Below are 23,760 nucleotides of genomic sequence, written 5' to 3'. Positions count from 1 at the left end.
TGATGATTTGCCCACCGTGGCCGAGATGATATGATGGGATGTCCTCAGAGGCTTGATGATATTGTGAACGCATATACCTAAACATGGTATGATATTTATACGCATATGTATGACATTGTAAATATTAATAATTCATAGAGTTATTCAGGCATACATGTCGAGTCTTTTACTCCATATTTTTCTCATGTCTATTGCTTATTGATTTTCATTCTTTACATACTTGGTACATTATTTGTACTGATGTTCCTTTTGCCTGAAGACACTGCGTTTCATGCTCGCAGGTCCCGATAGACAGGTCGAAAGCCCTCAAAGTAGGCTATCAGCTCAGCGGAAAATGTTGGTGCGCTCTATTTGCTCAGGAGTTGCTTGTTTGGTCAGTATGATTTAGACGTGTATTATTTGGTATGGCGGGACTCTGTCCCGACCATTATAAAAATTATATATTCTTAAAGGCTTGTAAACAGATGTCATGTACGTGTGTTGTATGGCCTTGTCGGCCTATGTTCAATGTACACGTGTTTATTTTGGTCTTATAGGCCTGTATGCCTTAAGTATAAGTTGGTACTTCATGTTGTATTCTACTTATTTCACGGTAGCCTCTCCGACTCAGTTATCTATGATAGTATGATACAAAAAGATACGTTATGTTGGTACTCGGTTGAGTAAGGTATCGGGTGCCCGTCGCGGCCCATCAGTTTGGGTCATGACAAAAGTGGTATCAGAACAGTTATGTCCTAGGGAGTCTACAAGCTGTGTCTAGTAGAGTCTTGTTTATGGGTGTGTTGTGCACCACACTTATAAGAAGGATGCTATAGAGAATTTAGGACTGTCACTCTTTCTTCTTACTCGAGATCGTGTGGTAGAGCTTAGTTGTAAGAACTCAATTCCTTAAACTCTATCTTATTCATAATACGACGATACCTTCATCCAGAAAGGCGGTTGTGAAAGAGTTGAGTCAGAGGAACTCGATTTTACATCATGCTTATGTTGAGTAAATGTAAGGTCTCGAGCAGATCATGTGTGTACTAAGACGTGTGAGCTTCTAAAAAATGAGCCTAAGGCATGAATATCTATCCACCCATATGGTAAAAAGCAACGAGAAATTCAGAAGGCAGATACAACCTTCAACAAGTAAAAGGAGCAAGGTGAGAAGGGTACGAGGTACCCAGTTAATGAAGATTATCGGTATTTACAATTCAGACAGAAAAATATAAGCATTTTAAGTTACCTTCAATAGTAACAGAGGTATGTATAATTGGTCACACCCATCTCAGTTATGCCCTATGGAAACTAACAGATATGATTTAAGAGAATGACAAGATATCAGGATCCGGCTAGGGTTAGAGTAACCCAAAATGGTAAATGGATTGTTTGTGTTAGTTGACATTTCCGAAGGATATTGCAAATGTGATAATAGATTTCCTTGTGAGATACCCAGATGGTGCACTCTAAAATAGTACAGCTAGATATGAGTACTACAAGGATAGGTACTGGAAACCTTGAAGAAATAAAACTTGCCTTAGTGTAGCTCCCGTCCCTAGTAGAGCGAGAATGTTAGGCAACCCGAAGAGCCAGGGGATGGAGCAAGGAGAACTAAAAGCAAAAGAATGTCTTGTTGAAATTTTCAAAATAAAGTGATAGACAGAGATGTTAGTAGAGAAATAAGAAGAGAGTTAATAAATCATTATGAGTAAGATGTGATACATGGATGACAGCGGTAAATCAAAAAAATGACAGTATTACAGAGTCTATAGTTAAGTGAAGGAAGAGACGAGAGGTGACAGACCTTGAGGCAACAAAAGAGTATAGGCCATAAAGTCATATCCTCATTTTGAGAAATAAGTTCGTGATTCCAACGCGACTACCGGAAGGAAAGTTAGACCTCAGATTAATAGAAATCAGTATGGGTTGGTGAATAAGATAAACTAAACATGAATTAGGGACTGAGTGATTTGAGAATGGTCGACATCATAAGAATTTCAGATTTTGTTCTGGTGATAATAGAATGGACAACATATGAAGATTCATGAGAAATTCAGAGAATGACCATTCAGGAAGACGCTTTCCTAAAGCAAGCAATGTGAGCAAACTTAAGCTTAAGGGACTGTATATGTCAGTTATACTAAGTGTCACCCTCGCGAGTAAGGAAATTTGTTGTCCTTGGTACATAAGGATTACCGCGTGGCGAGTAAGGATCATCGATGATGTGAAAAGACGCCAAAGATGAAAAGGTAAAACATCTATACGTAGATTATCGTACCACTAAATCTTAGTGCTCCCCTAAATAGGGAATATGGTGTGATGTGGCATTAAGTCAGAATTAAATGGTTCTAGTAAGTATGGAATGGTAAAGGAAGAATGCGATAAAAATAAAAAAGGAATGAGATTGCACTTATACAAATCCTACAGATATGCTACGATTCCAGAACGTTATGCAAGCACGAAGGAAGTAAGGGTTCCTGCCCGGGATGCTATTGATAAATAAGAAGCCAGTACGAGAGGTAAGTTAAGACAGAGGAAATAACCCAAGAAAGATTACGCGAAATATTAATATGAGAATGGGCCAACGAGTAGCTAGTAGTTGATCCAGGAAGAGCCTAGTTATGGCTAAACAAGAGGACACAGACAAATCAACAAATTGTGCAAGATGAACATAGTGAACCCCAACATGGGGAATTCAGTCTCGCAGATATGACATCGTGAATCCTTGAGAAATATTCAGATAGGAGTTGGGGTAGTTAAAGGTATCGTATGAGTATTACAAAAATAAAATAAAATGCCAGTGGGAAGACTGTCAAAATATCAAGTTTATAAGCAACCCTACAAGCACAAAGGTGTGGAAGTAAGTAACTACGGACAATTATAGGAAAGGAAGGACATCAAAAGGTCCATCGAATATACAATTTAATAAGCTCACAAATTTACAAGAGTCAGAGTATCCTCCCTAAGTACTACGATGAAAGACTAGCTAAGGAAATAAGGAAGAAGGTTTCAACCTAAGCACAGTGACCTAAAGAGGAAATGGTCTTGTAACAACAGTCTCACAACAACACTGTATGTACCCCATAAGAAAGTGGCACCTATCGTGGCTAATGAACAAGAAGAAAAAAAAATCAAAAGGTGATATTCAAGATCATATGGGTTGTATGGAATTCCAATATGTGTGGGCACTAAGATAAGCCAAGTATTCATGCAACAAGTGGCAGAACGACCAGGAAAAGTAATTGCTTACATTTAAAGAAAGTTGAGAAGGAACGAAAGAAATTATTCGATCAATGATCCAGAGTTAGTTACGTTATGAATGCACTTAAGATTTTGGAGTATTATCCATGCAGCATATATGTTAATAATCATACTGCAGTAGAAGACTCCGGTATAAGTTAAAAGAAAGAATTGAGCCCAGGTCATAAACAAATGATTGAATTGTTAGAAGATTGTATCATGGATATTCCAGAGTGTCCATGAAAGGCTAAAGTAATAACAAATATCATGAGCCGCAGATCGGAAGATAGCTTAAGCCTGCACAAAGGCTGGTCAGAAGGAAGAGGAAACTAAAGAGTTACATGAACGAAGCAAATCAGGAGTCTGATTATTGGACCCAGAAAATTTTAGACATCATGATTGAGAGCATTGCAGAATCACTCTTAATATCATAGGTACAAGAGAGATAGTACAACAACCATATTCTATAACGGCTCTACGACAAAACCAGTTAGAAGGGTACCATCCTCATAAAAACTCAGTATGAAGCTCTCACCGGATTGTATATGCACCAGAGGTGCAAGTATTATAATAGAGCTTCAAGGTGTGGATGTGAATTATACCTGTGTGGAAGGGAGGTCATGAAAGAGATAGAAGATGTGATGCGAGATTTTAAGGTAAGTAAGGTAAAGGGGAACAACGTACGAGATACTCAAAGCAGAAGGTTGTGAATAGTCCATACTTCAGATAGAAGGCCAGAAACGCTGAGACTTAGTATCCAGGAATAATAACAGCATCGTCAGTGGCATATTTTCTGGCCTATGGTTTCTATGTATCAAGAGGTCTAGTTAAAAGAATAAAGAAGAGTTAGAAATGATGTGATATCTTGCTTGATGTTCCGGGATGGCATAAGAAAATCTACGATGCAAGTAAGTTGAAGGAAGGTTGCGAATAGTATAAATAGATATGTGTAGGTCGTAAGCTAAAGTATGGTAAAACGACAAGGTTTTAGGAAGGCATGATGTGATATCTTGCTTGATGTTCCGGGATGGCATAAGAAAATCTACGATGCAAGTAAGTTGAAGGAAGGTTGCGAATAGTATAAATAGATATGTGTAGGTCGTAAGCTAAAGTATGGTAAAACGACAAGGTTTTAGAAAGGGCGAGTGAGAAGGTGACGAGAATGGATAAGTCCTCGGGATTAAGCCCATGAAAACAAGAGAGCTGATGATTTCTCTAAGTTATAGAAAGCTCGGTATAGCCTAAATGAACTCAAAAGAGTAATAATGGTGTAATTGTGATAGATAAAGGATAAAGTTTGGACCTTCGATTAAGTAATGATTTGAAGAAGAAGAAAAGGGGGCATATCACGGACGTCACAGGATTAAAATACCCACGTAAGTTAAATCACATTGGGATGCTATGAAATATAGTTATGGATGTATGGTATCGCCCCCAGGTGGATCAGGAAAGTCACTTCAAATGTTCATCGATGCAACGTAAGCTCTAGTGGCAATGTATTACATAAGAGGATTCAAGTTATCAGTAGTAGATTGTAGATCAACATTGAGGTGAATCAACAATGGATGGATAAAAGATACAAAGTATGAGATGAGATTAGACCATCATTCTTAAGATGACCAGAAACGAGAGTAACTTGGAGTTTGGTATCAGACCTCAGTAACAATCAATCAAAGTAATTGTTATGGTAGTAAAGTCATACGGATGGATAAACGAATCTATGAAATAAGATATAGCAATATTTGTAAGTTCAACAAAGTATCGAGCAAAGAACTTCAGTATACCTATAAATGCTAGAGAGACATCTTATCAAGCTTTGTATATGCTTACAAAGTGAGGCCTATAGATTGGCTAAAAACTGGAGGAAAAGAGAGAGAGAGTCGCATAGGCGCACATACAAGGAAAAAGTCGTACAGGCTGCATGACAGAAGGTAGCAAGAGTTACGAGGTTGGAAGAATTCCGACCACAGACCGTGGTGGGAGAAAGAGGCCTAAAGGGGGGAATGCCCTGGCCTTTGGATTTATTCAAAAACAATTGCCTAAATGGCAAGAAGAGTATTAAAGTATTTGCAAGAGCTATGAGTTATGAGAATGATAAGTGCATCAGTCAACATTCGAGGACGAATATTTCAAAGGGGGGAATGATGTTACACCCCATGTTTTTGTACGTAAAAATACGCCATAAGTAAATTGATGAAAGCTCGAAAATGAGATATTGCATCCTGAATTTTCGTACGTTGAATTTTCGTTGTAAGTTAATCGACGTAAGTTCAGAAATGGAATTATTTTGAGATTATAAGCATTATGCTATTTCAAACAAGTGATGAGTAAATTCGTGAAGGTGATAGGGTAGGCAATTTGAAGAAAATGAATTTCATCGAAGTTTGACATTTTGGGATAAAATACGGTCCAAGCTACAATACCCCGTATTTATGGACTAGTGCCATACAAGGTACCACATGACCATGATAGCAAGATGTATAAAGTGTGTTAAAAGTGAATAGTATTATAATTAATTTGAGATAATTCTTAATTGTGTGGATAATTGGTTAATTATTGGATTAGTGAGGGATTAATGAATTGATTAAGGAATTAAGTGGATAATTTTTGGATAATCCTTATAACCATTTACGTGGCAGCCCATCACTATAATTAGTGACTCATGAATTATGTTGCAAAATGACAAAGTTAGGTGAATTTTGGGTGGCTTAGTCATTATGCAAATATGTTGTATTTTACTTATCCCACGGCAGCCTCTCCGGCTCAGTTATCTATGATAGTATGATACGAAAAGATACGCTTTGTTGGTATTCGGTTGAGTAAGGTACCGGATGCCCGTCGCGGCCCATCGATTTGGGCCGTGACATTTATATGAGCGCATCAGAGAGAAGCAATATGATGATCCTCATTTACTTGTCCTCAAGGACACGGTGTGACACGGTGATGCCAAACAGGTTGTTGTGGGGGAAGATGGAGTTCTGCGAATGCAGGGTCGTATTTGTGTGCCTAATGTGGATGGGCTTTATGAATTAATTCTTGAAGAGGCACACAGTTCCAGGTATTCTATTCATCCAGGTGCCGCCAAAATGTATCAAGATTTGCGGCAACATTATTGGTGGAGGAGAATAAAGAAGGATATAGTTGCATTTGTAGCTCGATGCCTGAATTATCATCAAGTTAAGTACGAGCACCAGAGACCTGGTGGTTTGCTTCAGAAGTTAGAAATTTCTGAGTGGAAGTGGGAGCGCATCACTATGGATTTTGTTGTTGGGTTTCCATGGACTCAGAGAAAATTTGACACAGTTTGGGTCATTGTGGACAGGTTGACCAAGTCAGCACATTTCATTCCAGTGGCAGTTACCTATTCTTCAGATCGGTTAGCTGAAATTTATATTTGTGAGATTGTCCGCCTTCACGATGTGCCCATGTCTATCATTTATGATCGAGGTACGCAGTTCACTTCGCATTTATGGAGGGTTGTACAAGGTGAGTTAGGCACGCGAGTTGAGTTGAGTACAATATTTTATCCACAGACAAACGGTCAGTCAGAGCGCACTATTTAAATATTGGAAGATATGCTTTGCGCTTGTGTTATAGACTTTGGAGGTTCTTGGGACCAGTTTTTGCCACTTGCAGAGTTTGATTAAAATAATAGCTACCAATCGAGCATGTAGATGGCTTCATATGAGGCATTATACAGAAGGCGGTGTCGTTCACCCGTTGGCTGGTTGAAACGGGAAAGGCTCGGTTGTTGGGTACCGATTTGGTACATGATGCCTTGGACAAAGTCAAAGTTATTCAGGATCGACTTCGCACAGCTCAATCTAGGCAAAAGAGTTATGTCGACCGTAAAGTTTGTGATATTGCATTCATGGTTGGAGAAAGAATATTACTCCGGGTTTCACCTATGAAAGGTGTAATGAGATTCGAAAAGAAGAGCAAGTTGAGACCTAGGTATATTGGACCCTTCGAAATTCTTGAAAGAGTGGGTGAAGTAGCCTACAGATTGCACTACCACCTAGTTTATCAGCAGTTCATCCGGTGTTCCATGTGTCTATGATCCGGAAATATTATGGTGAACCGTCCCATGTGTTAGATTTCAGCTCAGTCCAATTGGACAAGGATTTGACTTATGAGGAGGAACCGGTAGCTATTCTAGCCCGGCAGGTCCGACAGTTGAGGTCTAGGAGTTATCCTTCAGTTCGGGTACAATGGAGAGGTCATCCGGTAGAAGCATCTACCTGGGAGTCCCAGTCGGGCATATAGAGTAAATATCCACATCTTTTCACCAGCTCAGGAACTTTTTCTAATTCCGTTCGAGGACGAACGTTTGTTTTAGAGGTGGAGAATGTGATGACCCAAAAGGTCATCTTTAAATTTAATAATTAATTTTGTATTCTAAGACCTCGAAAAGCACTATTTATCATTCCTCGACTTGCGTGCACAGTCTGTATAATTTTTCGAAGAGTTTTTATGTAAAAAATGAATTAAGATGTGAAATAGAACTTTAAAACTCAACTAAGTTGACTTTGGTCAACAATTTGAGCAAACAGACCCGGATTAGTATTTTGAGAGTTCCGGTAGGTCCGTATCGTGATTTGGGACTTGGGCGTATGCCCAAAATTTAATTTGGAGGTTCCTAGCTAAAGTTATGACCATATAACAGAAAGTAGTAATTTAAAGGCTAAAGATTTTCAAAAGTTTGACCACGGATTTGACTTTTTTATATCGGAGTCGGAATCCGATTCTGAAAATTAAAATAACTCTGTTATGTCATTTATGACTTGTGTGCCAAATTTGAAGTCATTCTGGATTCATTTAACATATTTCGGCACAAGTTTTGTAAATTGAAAAGTTTAAAACTCAAAAGTTCGAATCGAGGTGTGAATTGTAATTTCGATGTTAATTGATGTGATTTGAGACCCCGAGTAAGTCCGTGTTATATTACGGAACTGGTTGGTATAATTTGACGAGGTCCCGAGGGGCTCGGGTGAGTTTCGGACGAGTTTCAGATCATTTTTGTAAAAATTGCAGGTCTGGTTCTGGTGTGTCGCACCTGCGCAATTTTGGCGCAGGTGCGAGGTCGCTTATGTGGCTGAGAGACCGCAAATGCGGAGGTCTAGCTTCTGCGGCTTCCTTCACGCTTCTGCATAGTCGCATCTGCGACGTGAAGGTCCGCAGATGCGGTCCTCTGCTGGCCAGCCTTGCTCCGCAAATGCGAGGCCGCATGTGCGAAAATATAGCCCGCAGATGCGAAAATGCTGGGCAGAATACATAAAATCGGGTTTTAGCCATTTTTATTCATTTTTGAGTTTTGATTCTCGGATTTTGGCGATTCCAAATGGGGTTTTTACGACTTTGAATTGGGTAAGTGTTCTATAACCAAAAGTGATTATATTTCATAAATCCATGTCTATATTAATCATTTATTTCGGATTTAGATGGAAGAAATTTGAATTTTTGTAAAACTTTCCAAAAACGAAAAATTTAGATTTGAAGGTCCATTTGACATCGGAATTGGATAATTCTTAGATGGTTGGACTCGTATCGGAATGGTGTTCGAATTTCGTAAGTTTTTTCGAGTTTCGAGACGTGGGCCCCACTGTTGATTTTTGGGATGAATTTCGAATTTTAATCCAGAAAATTAGTAAATTCGTATGGAATTAATTCCTACGATTTGTATTGAATATATTGAATTGTTTATGACTAGATTTGAGGATTTCGGACACTAATTAGTAAGGCAAGGGTGTATTGAAAACTTGAAATTTGGTTGCAAAGCGAGGTAAGTGGCATGGTTAACCTTGACTTGAGGGAATAGAACCCTTAAATTATTTGTTATGTGAGATGCATGTGTATGACGTATAGGCAAGGTGATGAGTGTCTATACATAGTCAAATTAATTATTTGCATAATTACTTGAAAAATCATAAATCATTTTAAATCATGAATTAATTATTATATTAATTGTTTCACTCATATTCCTTGTCAAATATTAATTCTTGAATTCCTGCAATAATTGTCACATGCTTATTTGATTATTATTCGTGAACTTTATTATTCGTTTAATTATTGATGAATATTTTAGAAGGTGAAGTCGGTATTTTGGTATTGAATTGATTGATAAGTATATATCCTCGCACTTAAATACTCTTTCGAATTTATATTATTATTTTCATGGTAAAGAAGAGTGTAAAAGCACGAAGGGCGTTGCCGTGTCATTTGTGAGTGTAAAAGCACGGAGGGTATTGTCATGCCATTTGTGAGTGTAAAAGCACGAAGGGTATTGCCGTTACATTTGTGAGTGTAAAAGCACGAAGGGTGATGCCGTGTCAAATGAGAGTAAAAGCACGAAGGGTGGTGCCGTACCATTTTTATATTATCATTTGCTCATTTTATTGTTGATAAATTAATCGGCTGCTAAGTGACACCCCTCCTGCTTAAATTATTATATCCTTCCCCTTCGCATGTTCCCGTCCAATTTATAAATTTGTTATTTATTATATTATTGTTACTTCGTATTTGTATATACTTGTACAAGTTATTTATGTACGTGTCTTGTCATATCCTCGTCACTATTTCGTCGAGGTTAGGCTCGGTACTAACCAGTACATGGGGTCGGTTGTACTAATACTGCACTCTGTACTTTTTGTGCAGATTTCGGAGTTGGTCCCAGCGGCGTACTGTAGATTTGCCCGAATACAGCTACCAGTGGAGACTTGAGGTATAACTGCACAACGTTCGCAGTTTTGAAGTCCCCTTCCATATTATCTCAGCTGTGTATTATATTTCAAACAACTTGAATTTTATTCAGACATTTATTTGTATTATTTTAGAAGCTCGTGCACTTGTGACTCCCGTTTTTGGATGGTATTTAGACATCGCTATTATTATGAATTATTCACTACATTTCAGACCTTACTTCCACATTTGTCTCTTTGTTATTAGTTAGTTTAAAATTATTTAAAAATGACTAATATTATTCTAACGTTGGCTTGCCTAGCAAGTGAAATGTTAGACACCATCACGGTCCCGAATGTGAAAATTTCGGGTCGTGACACAAAGTTAAGGTTATATCAACTAGATTCTTACATCTAAGACATGATATAACTTTACTTAATGTCCTTCTAGTACCATATTTCTATTTTAATTTAATTTCCATTCATCAACTTATTACTCAGCTGAATTGTATAGCAGTTCTTACCAAATTCCATTGTTCTCTATAGGGCCCTTCTCTGAAGAGGCCACTGGTAATTGGTAAGGCTATTGGCAGGCTCTATTATCTTCATCCAGATGGAGATTTGTTTCCCAGCACAAGTTCTTCTCTATCATCTTTCGTTGATGCAACTTGCAATGAGTCTGTTTTTTTATGTAGGATCAATTCCATGTAATAAGTCTGTTCCTGCACCTTTACATCCTTCTTCTCATTCTTCTTATTTCAATGCCTTACCTCCCACTTTTATGGATATTCCAGCTATTCCTCCTATGTATACTCAATCTACTAGTCATTCTGAATCTTTCCCCACTTCTCATATTCTCCTTTTATCTTCACCTCTTATTGTTTCCCCTGTTTTTATTTCTACATCTCCTAATTCCACCTCCACTACTTCTGATCCTCCTCAGTTAAGAAAGTCCACTTGAACTGTCATTAAACCATCTTACCTTAAGGTTTATGTCTCCAATTCTACACAGTCTAAGATTTTCTCTAGTGAAGCTCACATACATGAACCTCAGTTCTACCAGCAGGCTGCAGGTCCACCTGCCTGGCAAGAGGCCATGTTAAAAGAATTCCATGCGTTTGAGGCTAATCATACTTGGGACATTGTCCCTCTTCCCCCAAATAAGAAGGCAATTCCTTGCAAATGTGTTTATAAGATTAAGCAGTGGGTATATGGGTCTATTGAAAGATACAAGGCAAGGTTGGTTATTAGAGGTGATACTCAGAGGGCAGGCATAGATTTTACTGAAACCTTCTCCCCTGTTATCAAGCTCACCACCATTAAATGTCTCTTAACTCTTGCCATCAAAAGAGATTGGATTGTGTACCAATTGGATGTTAATAATGCCTTCCTCCATGGTGATCTCCATGGGGATGTCTATATGAAAATTCCACCTAGTCTTGATGTCTCCTCTGCTTATTCTTCAGTTCCTCCGACATGTAAGGTCAAGAAATCTCTCTATAGCCTTAGGCAAACATCCATACATTGGTTTTCAAAACTGTCCGAGGCTTTGCTCTCAAGGGGCTACATTTACAGTCTCAATGATTACTCTCTTTTTACCAAATCCTCCTCTGGTTCTTTAGTAGTATTGGCTATCTATGTTGATGATATTTTATTGGTTGGAGATGATCTCACTGAACTGAAATCCCTAAAGTTCTTTTTGGATGCTCAATTCAAGATCAAGGATTTGGGGTCAGTCTACTATTTCTTAGGTCTGAAAATCTCCAAGACTCCTTAGGGTTATATCATGAGTCAGCATAAATCTACTACTAATCTTCTTGCTGAGTACAACTGCCATCACTTTTCTTCTGTTGTGACTCCTTTGGATCCTTCTGTTAAGCTGACCCTAGACATGGGTGACCCTCTACCTGATCCAAGTCAGTACTGGAGGCTCATTGGCAAGCTCAATTTTCTGCCGCACACTAGACCATATATCTCCTTTTCTGTCCAACGTTTGAGCTAATTTCTTCAGACACCTCATGTTCCTCACATGATGGATGGACTACATGTTCTCGGATGTTTGTTAGCTGCCCCTTCTCAGGGTGTACTTCTCTCCAACTCTTCTGACTTGTCTCTTGAGGCATACTCTGATTCTGATTGGGCTTCTTGTGCTATCTCTCGCAAATCTGTTACTGAATTTTATGTGACACTTGGTGGGAGCCCACTCTTTTGGAAAAGTAAGAAACAACCCACCATTTCTCTGTTTTCCGCTGAAGCTAAATACAGGGCACTAAGGACAGTAGCTGGTCGAATCTGTTGGCTGGTCAAATTACTTGGGGATCTTGGTCTTCATATTTGCACTCTTGTCTCAGTCCATTGTGAAAGTCAGGCTATCCTTCACATTGCAAAAAATTAAGTTTTTCATGAGCGTACGAAGCATATTGAGATTGATTGCCATTGTGTCCGTGAGTGTTTGAATTCTGGGCTTATTTCTTTGCATTTTGTTTCCAGTTCTAACCAGCTAGCTCATATTATGACCAAGGCTCTATGTGGGCAGCTTAATTACAGCATTCTTGACAAGCTTGGTGTGTTTTCACCCTCCAGCTTGAGGGGGGTGTTAACCCAGATATGGACTTAGCCACTCCAGTTAAAGGAAAGGGCCCAACCCAGTAACAATAGAAGATACTCAGCCCAATTGTCATTTTTAGTTTCTTTCTATTTTCTTTTACTGTAAATATATACACACACATTATCATGCAAATATTCAGATATAATAATTTGGAATGTCTCGTCTCAGTTCGGAGACGACTCAATTTCTCTCCTCTCTCATCCTATCTAGGATTTTCTTCTCTTCTCTCCTCTCTCATCCTATCTAGGATTTCCTTCTCTTCTTTCCGTTATAATTGGTTAATCATCAACCTAATAGAGACACACTTAAATCATTTTAATAGTTGGATTTCCTGAAAAAGAAATCGTTAGAGAGCTGTTTTAGCTACAGGAAAAGCTACTTCTTAAGCAAACAATCAATTATTTCAATACAAACACATTTATCGTCGCAAAATATGTGATTGATTTGCAACTTCATTCCATAATGACTAGCACAAAGTGTTAGAAATAACTATTATCATTGATAATTATGGAAGAGCCATTACTCTTTACGTTGAACTAAGTTGTTTTATAGTGTAGTAATAAATAGAATTAGATTATTGTTACAAAAGGTTAATAGATTAAACAAAAATTCTCAAAGACTAAAAATATGTAAATGGAGATGTGACATTTTTGGTGGAAATCACTGCTCTCTATGAAATTAAGTCTTAATAGAGACTCTAAATACCGGCAGGAAAAGGAGAATTACTCCCGTCGCTCCACTTTAATTAATTTTTTAGTTGTTTTCATACATATTAAGAAAATCACCTTTTAACATTAATTAACAATAAAATTAACCATGTTAACCTTAATTTGTTCATTGAAAATATACCCCTCCGGTCCACTTTAAGTAAATTTTAGTTATTTTCACACATATTAAAGAATCCATCTTTTAGCATTCATTAACAATGCAATTGACCATATAAACCTTAATTTGTTTATTGAAAATATAACAAACACTCATAGTCTCTTTACTTTAAGAGCAACTTTAAAAAAAAGAAGTTAATTCTTTCTTGATATTTGAAAAAAATCAAATATCATGGACCAAAAGAACAAGACCAAAAAATAAATTAAAGTGAATCGGAGGGAGTAACAAATATTCTCAGGCTCTTTATTCCAAGAACAACTTTAAAAAAAAATAAGTTAATTATTTCTTGATATCTTAAAAAGTCAAATATTATGGACCACAACAAAGACAAAAAAATCAATTAAAGTGGATCACAAAAAGTAATAATCAGTAAATGACAATTATTTCAAATCTTTTACTTCTGTTTGTTTGGAATTTAATGTTTCTACCGATCGCTATTATAAATCTCCACTTTTTGAATATCACAAAATTCCTCTGCCGTTTTAAAATTCTTTTTAATTTCCTTTTATGGTCTTTCAACAATCTATCGTATACTTCCTCATTTCACTTTTAGTTATCAAGTATTCTAAAAATAAATTTTTATTTTTACTTGTCACTTTTCGCATATCAAAAGAAAAATAATTTATATTTTCTGTTTTTCCCTTAGCACTAATTACTCATTCCAAATTATTTTTCAAATTTATTAAGATTATACAACAATTAAAATAGGTATCATCATAAATTATACAATTTATTTATTGTTTCTTAAGGAACATGCAAAGTCATAGTGGACAACTAATACTACAAAAAAAAAACTGTAATTAGCTACGAACGTTGTCGCTAAAACGCTCGTAGCTAGCAGAGTTTCTTGATAACCCGTCGCTAAATGAGATTAGCGATAATTTTTTCTGTTTAGCTACAAAATTTGTTCGTCGCTAAAACTTGATTTTTTAGTAGTGTAAGGACCCGTTTGACCATAGATTTTGTCAAATTTTTGCCAATATTTTTTGGCAAATACAAGTTTGTTCATAATTTTTATCCATATTTTGGCAAATTCTCAAAATCTGAGTTGGTTTTTGCCCAACATATTACTATTACATTTTTTAAAAATTGTCTAAACTTTTATATTTTATAAAAGAGCCCACAATTTATTATTTTGTAATAATGATGCTTCGTCTTCTCGGTCATCTGATAGTGTATTATGTAGTTCATTATAAAAATGATAATTTTGTACCAAATTTATTTATGTTCAGAATTATGATTTGCGATAATGATAATGAATGTTATTGATGAAAATACTATTGATTATTTATGATAGTTTTTAGAACTTGTGCGTATAAGTAATATTTCATGTTTTTCTAAAAAAAAATTAAAATATATTTTAAAAAACTAATGGCCAAACATATTTTTATTTTCAAATCAAACTTCACCCGAATAAAATTTTTTAAAATAAATTTGAGAATATATTTCACGGTAGATAAGAGTTGACGAAGTGTCGATCAATTTGGAAGATAGGAGTGGGAAACATTCTCTTTCATATGTCCCATTAATCGATTGGAATTGCAAAGCACTAACCCACTTTTCACTTTTGGCCTTTTGCAAACAATGACATAAACAATCTTTAATTCAATCCTCTTCTGGATATAATAAATACCAAAAATCAGAAAGCGACCACTAAACAAGCTCAAAATGTCCATTCTACCCTTTCTTGGGTTTTCCCCTTATCCTCTTTTACTAATTTTGAAATTTTTTCCAGAGAACATAGATTATAACGAAGGGGACACGTGGGGGTCAAAGGACAGTGTTTAGTTCACTAGTTGCTGTCGAAAATTACTACGCAGTATAAAATAAAGTCCTCTTCTCTGTCACTCTTTATCTCTCTACTACCTCACTCTTTTTTTCTCTTTTGTCGTACGTTAGGGTTTCAACTCTTGACTGGTTCTTCATCCGACTCATTTGAGCTTTAGGTATTGTAGTTTTAGCTATGTTTGATATTTTCTTGAAGTATAGTATGTGGGTTCTTTTGTTACCTGTGCAATGTAGTTTTTTTAGTGTGGTTTAAGTATTTTCTTTCTTTGTTTTCCTCTTTTTGGTGCGTCTAATGAAAATTTCTGGGATTTGTATGTTGGGTTTTTGTTATTAGTGCAATGTAGTTGAAATAATATATTAGTGGGGTTTTTAGTTGAAAATTGTGTCTATTGTGCTTCTAATGAAAATTTTGCTGTTTTGTGGTGGTGAAGGCTGTTTAATTTGACATTTTTTCAGAACCAGTAAGCTGAAGAAGACTTAATTCCAAAAGTTTTTTCTTGGTGCTTTTTTAATTTTTTTTATTTCTTCTTGCATGGGCGTGTTATGACTTGTTTTTTGTTTGGTTTATGGCCCTTTAGTAGTAATGCTTGTGGTTTTTTTTGCCTTGAATTCCATCTTTTTGCCTCTGGTCAAGCTATTTAATTTTTTTTGGGAGTATTATTATGTTTTCTTCTGTGATATGCTCTATATTTCCACTTAGAAGGTGTTTGCTAAGAAGGAAAATATTTTCCCTGGAAATTTCTTATAAAATGTTTTTCCTGAAAACTTTTTTCTAATATTTGTATGGTAAGTGGAAAATGTATGTTGCAGATTGATAATAGTGTCAGGCTGCTAGCTATTTGATAGTGTTTTCCATTGAAAATTTTGACGAACTTTTTAGTGTTAAAATTTTGAAGTGTTATTGGGCTTTCTGATTTTAGGTTAAATTGTGCTGCAATTGTATACAATATAAGATGTTGTAGTTTATGAAAAAATATACTGGTAAAAATGTTGACCTTAATGTAGTACTAAATTTTTGAAAAAAGTTACTATTGGCATGGTGCTCACATGTGCAGTATTTTAATTCATGCAGAGATTTAGCAAATGATAGTTTTCTTATCATGCCCAACTTTGAGGCATAATGTTGCAATTTTAAGCGGCTTACAGAAAGTGATGTGTCTTTTTTAAAAATGATTGAATGAATGTTATGTTGTTGGGTTCTAGTCTCTAGTCCTTTTTGTTTTTATGGAAGTCAGTAATTCCGACCAAGAGAAAGGGGACAGGTAGGAAAAGGTTTTTCTAATGTTTCATTTTCCTTTTTTTCCCCTCCTTTTTCTGAAAACTGTAATTTCAGTTGTATAATAACCTTCTAGATTTTGTGCAACTTTATAGCAATTGTATTTGCAAAATGACATGGCATAGTACTCACCTATTTGCATTTATTTGGGAAGTGAATTACTTGCTATGATTCTTGCTTGGTTTATGACCTCATTGTTGGCTGCAGCGTTGGCTACATCACTTTGAATCTTTTTTCTTTTGGCTAGACTTGCAGAATCAAATCACTATGTTCATTATCCATTATTATTATTTTTTGAATTGACATGTCATGTGTTATCGCGTAGGTAAAACTCATTTGGTATCTAAGATCAACAACGGGAAATGATATTTTGTTTTTATCCTAACCCTATTGTCTGGTTATGTTCTATTAGTTTGCGGTTAGTAGTTGTCTGCATTCAGTTTCTCTTATTGACTACTCCTAAGTGCATCTTTTGCCTACAAAAGATCTTTGCATAAAATTTCCAGTTCTCCTGAGGATCTTCTGAAGCTTGTCCTGTTTTTTATAGAGGATTGTGGTAATGGCTGAAGAAGACAATAGTGGAGTAACAGAGGCTCTGCCCCCTCCTCCCCCTATTCCGCCTGATTTCTCTCCAGCAAAAGCGGAACCAGAGCCGGTGAAGAAAAAGGTTTTACGTGTTCCCATGGCTAGGCGTGGCCTTGGAAGCAAGGGACAAAAGATTCCGATCCTTACCAATCACTTTAAAGTGAACGTGTCTAATGTTGACGGACACTTCTTTCATTACAGTGTATGCTTTCACATACCTCTCCTTGATATGTTCCTATCTTTTCTCTTCTGAATACAATCATGTAAATCCATGTCATTTTTGACTCTGTCTGTTAACAGGTCGCCCTATTTTATGAGGATGGTCGACCTGTCGAGGGAAAAGGAATTGGCAGAAAAGTTCTTGATAGAGTGCATGAAACATATGATACAGAATTGGCTGGGAAGGATTTTGCATACGATGGGGAGAAAAGCTTGTTCACCATTGGTTCACTACCAAGAAATAAATTAGAGTTCACAGTTGTCCTAGAGGACGTTATATCTAATCGGTTGGTTCTCAGAGTGGCTTAATTTTACGTGTTCCCAAGTTTTATTTTGATTTTTCACTCTGTGCTCCTCCTTATATACAGGAACAATGGGAACAATGGCAACTCTAGCCCTGGAAGACATGGAAGTCCAAATGAAAATGATAGGAAAAGATTAAGGCGGCCGTACCAATCAAAATCTTATAAGGTGGAGATTAGCTTTGCTGCCAAGATTCCGATGCAGGCAATTGCGAATGCTTTGCGAGGTCAAGAGTCTGAGAACTCTCAAGAAGCATTGAGAGTTTTGGATATAATTTTAAGGCAACATGCGGCCAAACAGTAAGTTATATATCTATTTATTCTCTCTTGATGAGTTGATTGCTGCACAAGTATTTTTGTGCCTCTCTTGACTGGTGCGTAATGACTGTTCTTGTATTAGGGGTTGTCTGCTTGTTCGACAGTCCTTTTTCCATAATGACCCAAAGAATTTTGCGGAAGTTGGAGGTGGTGTTCTTGGATGTCGAGGGTTCCATTCAAGTTTTCGAACCACTCAGTCTGGATTGTCTTTGAACATTGGTAAACATTCTTGGTTTTTTATGTTTCATACTTGTCTCAAATAAAATGAGATCAAATATCTTGCGGTTTCTTCGTTCGCAGATGTGTCTACCACGATGATAATCCAGCCTGGACCTGTTGTTGACTTTTTGATTGCAAACCAAAATGCAAAAGATCCCTTTTCACTTGATTGGGCGAAGGTGTGTTATTTTTGTGATTTATTCATCTTCTTATGTAATCATGTTCTAAGCAAAGGATTCTCTACATTTGATCAGGCAAAACGTACTTTGAAGAATCTGAGGGTGAAGACTGCTCCCGCTAACCAAGAGTACAAAATAACTGGATTGAGTGAAAAATCTTGTCGTGAGCAGACGTATGCGTGCCATGATCTCGTTATTTCTTGTTATCTTCAACCTTGGCACGACTAAGATGCACTTGTGCAGGATGGTTGACATTGTTTTGCTATAATGAAATGGAGCAAAACTCATCTTTGTTTTGACATTTTTAGGTTTACTCTAAAGCAGAGGAGCAAAGATGAGGATGGTGAAGTGCAAACATCGGAAGTGACAGTTTATGATTACTTTGTTAATCATCGTAACATAGACTTGCGATATTCCGCTGATTTACCGTGCATCAATGTTGGAAAGCCCAAGCGCCCCACCTATTTCCCTGTTGAGGTGAAAGCACTGGGTTAAAATTTACAGCTTTTATGTATTGTCTTTTATTCATGCAATTTTGATTTTTTCATTGAATGTTGCAGCTCTGCTCGTTGGTCTCATTGCAAAGGTACACAAAAGCCTTGTCCACCTTTCAGAGGTCCTCCTTGGTGGAGAAGTCTAGGCAAAAGCCTCAAGAGAGAATGCAAATTTTGAGCAATGTAGGTCTCTTCTACCCTAACTGAATCTTTTGCATGCTCTGGATATAGTTAACTAATTTCTCACTGGATTGCTGAAGGCTCTAAAAATCAACAATTATGATGCTGAGCCTCTGCTTCGTGCTAGCGGCGTCTCAATCAGTAGCAACTTCACCCAGGTCGAAGGGCGTGTTCTGCCTGCCCCTAAGGTATGTTATCTATTAAACTTTTTTTTTTTTGCTATGTTTTCGAGTCTTCATGTTGTGAGTTTGAGGTTAAATATTCGTTATGTGGCAGTTAAAGGCAGGAAATGGAGATGACCTTTTCTCACGAAATGGCAGGTGGAATTTTAATAATAAGGTATAATTGAGCATATCTTCTCATATGATTTTTCCAGTGGATCCATGGAATTTCATCTCATAATCTCATTTAAAGATAATGTTGGCTTTGACTTCATATGCTTGACTACAAACAAGCTTGGGATTGCGGCATAGTAGTTGTCAAGATGGGCTTTGAGTTTTTTCATTTTCATCTATAATGGCAGAGATTCTTTGATCCAGCAAAGGTAGAGCGTTGGGCTGTTGTCAACTTTTCTGCACGCTGTGACATACGTGGCCTAGTCAGAGATTTGACAAGAATTGGAGAGATGAAAGGAATTGTATGTTTTATCAAGTTCTAATACTTAAAGATTGAGTATACAAGATGAATCTCATTATTCCTGCTTTAATGTTTCAGAGTGTGGAAGCTCCATTTGAAGTGTTTGAAGAGTCTCCACAGCTTAGAAGGGCTCCACCTCTTGTCAGAGTTGAAAAGATGTTTGAAGAGATCCAGTCAAAACTTCCCGGTGCCCCGAAATTTCTTCTTTGTCTTCTTCCTGAGAGGAAAAATTGTGACATATATGGTTAGTCAGATGTACTTGTTCTGTTGACTGCTAAGCATATAATTGCTAATAATTACTAACATAATCGACTGATGAAACTTGAAGGACCATGGAAGAGGAAAAATCTGGCTGATTATGGTATAGTAACCCAATGCCTGGCTCCTGGAAGAGTCAACGATCAGTACCTGACAAACCTTCTCCTTAAGATCAACGCAAAGGTGGGAGTTCTCTGAGCATCTGGTTCAGTGCTTCCTTTCTTCCATCATTTCCTGGCTCAATCTTTAACATCCCACAATTTCTGTTGGCAGCTTGGTGGTTTAAATTCTGTGTTAGCTGTTGAGGATTCGCCATCCATTCCCATGGTATCGAAGGTTCCCACAATGATTCTTGGAATGGACGTATCACATGGCTCTCCCGGCCAGTCTGATGTTCCGTCAATTGCTGCAGTATGTTCTTTCACTGACAATGATTACCTTTTATTCCTAATTGTTTAAACAAATTCACTATATTATTGCTTGATCAGGTTGTAAGTTCAAGGCAGTGGCCTTCAATATCTCGTTATAGAGCTTCTGTGCGCACTCAATCTCCTAAAGTAGAGATGATTGATAACTTATTTAAGAAAGTTTCAGACACTGAGGACGATGGGATTATGAGGTGAGTTCGTTCTTGTAGGATTAGTTTTCTCTTGGATTGTTCTCTTTTGGGTGGGGGAATGAATTAACTGAGGTTGTTTGGAACTTAAATTTGTACACTAGAATAACTTGCTGCCTGTTACATTGTGATCTTTGATTCAGTTTAGCTGCACTTAGAGATAATATATTTTGGTATTAGATAAGGAAGCATGATAGTTTACATTTTGTAGCTTGAGTGAGTTGCTTCCCAAGAGTGTTGGCGCATGCTTGGTTTCACTTTCTAATGGTTTGCTGCTTTTTGTTATGGTGTAAAACTAATTGCCTAATGGTTTGTGGGGTTTCTATCAAAAATCTTTTGGTGCTTCCTTTTGGTTCCCTTGAATTAAGTTCCTGATTATAACTAAGTTTCAAAATTGCAGGGAACTTTTGCTAGATTTTTATGTGAGTTCCGGGAAAAGGAAGCCTGAGCATATAATAATATTCAGGTGATCTAACCCAGCCTGTTCTCTATTTTGTTTGCTGCAAATTATGTGCAGTCTAAGTGCTATTGGTCTATGATTGAAGCTATCCACATATTCTGAATGTCTAAATGCTTCAGAACTTGGTATTGAACATGAAATGAAATTGGAGGCTGAGTTGTTATGGTTCTACTTCATTTTCCACTCATTTTGTTCAGTTAATTCTCTTGTTTAAGAGGATTCATGTAGCTGACCTCAACTCTTGAGAATGAAGCGTAGCTGATAGTCCTCATTATCTATGGTTTGTCATTGTCACAGTGTGTTTTACCGGCCTAATTCTTTGTCACGTAGCTGCGAACTTGGTACATGCGTGACTCTTTGATGGTTTTGCTAATGGTCTTCTCTGAAAAATGTCAGGGATGGTGTCAGTGAATCACAATTTAATCAAGTTCTAAACATTGAGCTGGACCAGCTCATTGAGGTTCTGCACTCTGATAAATGCTGTCCTAAGATATAATTGAACTTGAATCTGGAAAATATGAGAGATTCTCGTCTAAATCATCTGTTCTCTGCATGTAGGCCTGCAAGTTTCTTGATGAAAAGTGGTCTCCCAAATTTGTGATCATTGTTGCTCAGAAAAATCATCATACAAAGTTTTTCCAGGCTGGATCTCCTGATAATGTTCCTCCAGGTAATAATAGAAGTCACAGCGAATAATAGTTGCAATGCGATCAAGTCATTTACACATGTTTTGTGCAGGTACAATTATAGACAACAAAGTTTGTCATCCAAGGAACTATGACTTCTACCTGTGTGCCCATGCGGGCATGATTGTGAGTTTCTGTTCTTGTTCTGCTATATGGCTGAAGCAGTAGTTGTAATTACTGCTTGATTTCTCCTTTGATAACTTGTTAGTTTGTTCTTTTTTTTCTTTTTACTTTTCATGTTCAGTCCTTTTCTCTTCAAGGTGTTGTTTCCTCTACAATCAGTTAATCCAGTAACTTGTTCATTCCCAATGATACATAAACTCTTGAATTTTATTCAAGATACAGCTGAGAAAAGCTTCAGTAGATATCCTTGTGTCTAGTAGTTTATCAAAGGTTACTTTGTGCCATTTTGGTACCCTACAGTAAAAAACTTATCAAAGGTTACTTTATGCCATTTTGTTAAAAGATTGGTGGAATATTTCTATCGTATGATGCTTATTTGTATTTTACTGTAGGGTACCACTCGACCTACACATTACCATGTGTTGTTGGATGAAGTTGGTTTTTCACCTGATGATCTTCAAGACCTTGTTCATAATCTGTCCTATGTGTGAGTATTGAATAGATTGAATTCTTTGTAGCTCGACAGAATCTGAACTTATAAATTATAACAGCTGCAGTTTTCAGTTTTATTACTAGTTAAATTGTTAAATATTGCAGCGATTCTAATTGTTATTCAATCCTTGCAGATATCAAAGAAGCACTACTGCTATATCCATTGGTAAATATAAACATAATGGGAAAATGCAATATATTTCTTTTTTGCTTGACCACTTCTCATCTTTTTTGCTTGATTACACACACATGCATATATGTTTTATTTATTTTTTGCTTGATTAGTTGTCATCTTGTTTGTACCCTCGTTTTCTTTTCCATTGTGCAGTGGCTCCAGTAAGTTATGCCCATTTGGCCGCCACACAAGTTGGACAATGGATGAAATTTGAGGACGCGTCAGAGACATCATCAAGCCATGGTGGTCTGACAAATGCCGGTCCAGTTACTGTTCCTCAGTTGCCCCGACTTCAGGAGACCGTTTCTAGCTCCATGTTCTTCTGTTGAGGCCTGTGAGCCTCCAGTTTAGCTTTATGTGGTTAATGGAATGCTTAGACAAATGGTTTCTGTAAATAGGTCCCGTTTTAACCGCACATGGAATCTGAACCTTGTGCAATGACCTCCCAAAGCTCCTCTATCTCTTAGGTGAATTATTTGGTACAATATTTAGGTCTTACCATATTCAGGTCCCCCATGCATTTTGTCGCTCTTTGGTTCTCTTGAACAATTTTGCATGTACTGCATAGGGATTGACCTAGTTTGGCATGGTCGTGACAATGCCGAGCGTATGCTGTTTATGTAAATGGTAATGCTTGGATCTTGGTACGTCGAAAAATATGCTTTCGGTTGGATCCTTCTGAAAATTTGCCTCAACGGTTTGATGAAGTTCTTTAATTGAAGGAGGTATACTATTATGATCTGCTTATGATTTTCTTTTGGAAGAGTTCTCATTTTCCAGATGACAGATGGGACCTAATAGCTTAGCTTGTTTGGCCGAGCTTTTAAAATCTTATTTTTAGAAGTGTTTTTTAACTCGTAAGTGCTTTTCTCAAAAGTAATTTTGGTGATAAACAATTTGTGTTTGGCTAATTAATTTAAAATGCATTTCGTGTTTGATCAAGTTTTAAAGAAGTGCTTCTAAGTGTATTTTTTTCTAAGCACTTTAAAAAAAGTGCATATGGGGGAAGTTAGTTTTTTTAGCTTCTTCAAAATTATTTCTGCCGTTCAAAAGTACTACTTTTTCCTTCGAAAAAAAAAAAAACAGTTTTTTGGACTTGGACTATAAGTCTCAAGCATTTATCAGCACTTGTGAAAAATTAAACCAACTTGAAACTACCCTTCTGACTCAGTTTGACGTATCCACACGAACTCACCCTTATATTGAAATAAGAAATAAATTTGAAAGTGAATATTTGATAACAAAATGCAATTAAACTAAAAATTAGTTCTAAAGTGAATTATGCAAAATACACTGATATTATGACTTAAGTATACACACTCTAAATTTCAAAATCAGGCATATTATGACAATCTCCCATAT

General features: G+C 36.8%; 1 protein-coding gene across 1 annotated transcript; it reads left to right on the top strand.

The window, feature by feature from the left end:
- The first annotated feature begins 15,180 nt into the window (after positions 1–15,180).
- On the top strand, positions 15,181–23,163 carry LOC104088917 (protein argonaute 4). The gene is made up of 23 exons (XM_009593681.4): positions 15,181–15,338; positions 17,004–17,243; positions 17,342–17,547; positions 17,629–17,862; positions 17,963–18,099; positions 18,181–18,278; positions 18,354–18,451; positions 18,587–18,755; positions 18,839–18,955; positions 19,033–19,140; positions 19,229–19,291; positions 19,476–19,589; positions 19,667–19,832; positions 19,917–20,029; positions 20,120–20,257; positions 20,335–20,465; positions 20,863–20,928; positions 21,319–21,382; positions 21,481–21,592; positions 21,661–21,734; positions 22,124–22,218; positions 22,358–22,389; positions 22,552–23,163. Exons 2-23 carry the CDS (start codon positions 17,016–17,018, stop codon positions 22,725–22,727), a joined length of 2,739 nt encoding a protein of 912 aa, XP_009591976.1. The 5' UTR covers positions 15,181–15,338; positions 17,004–17,015; the 3' UTR covers positions 22,728–23,163.
- The last annotated feature ends 597 nt before the right edge of the window (positions 23,164–23,760 follow it).

This window comes from Nicotiana tomentosiformis, chromosome 6 (genome assembly GCF_000390325.3).
Source record: "Nicotiana tomentosiformis chromosome 6, ASM39032v3, whole genome shotgun sequence".
Taxonomy (NCBI): domain Eukaryota; kingdom Viridiplantae; phylum Streptophyta; class Magnoliopsida; order Solanales; family Solanaceae; genus Nicotiana; species Nicotiana tomentosiformis.
Note: the sequence above shows the minus strand (reverse complement) of the source record. Positions and strands in the feature narration are given on the sequence as shown.

Excerpts from the sequence above, each read along its gene's own strand:
- LOC104088917 (XM_009593681.4), top strand. The coding sequence starts at position 17,016 with ATGGCTGAAGAAGACAATAGTGGAGTAACAGAGGCTCTGCCCCCTCCT. Across the intron at positions 17,244-17,341 it reads GACACTTCTTTCATTACAGT|GTCGCCCTATTTTATGAGGA; the intron begins GTATGCTTTCAC and ends GTCTGTTAACAG. Across the intron at positions 20,258-20,334 it reads ATGTTCCGTCAATTGCTGCA|GTTGTAAGTTCAAGGCAGTG; the intron begins GTATGTTCTTTC and ends TTGCTTGATCAG.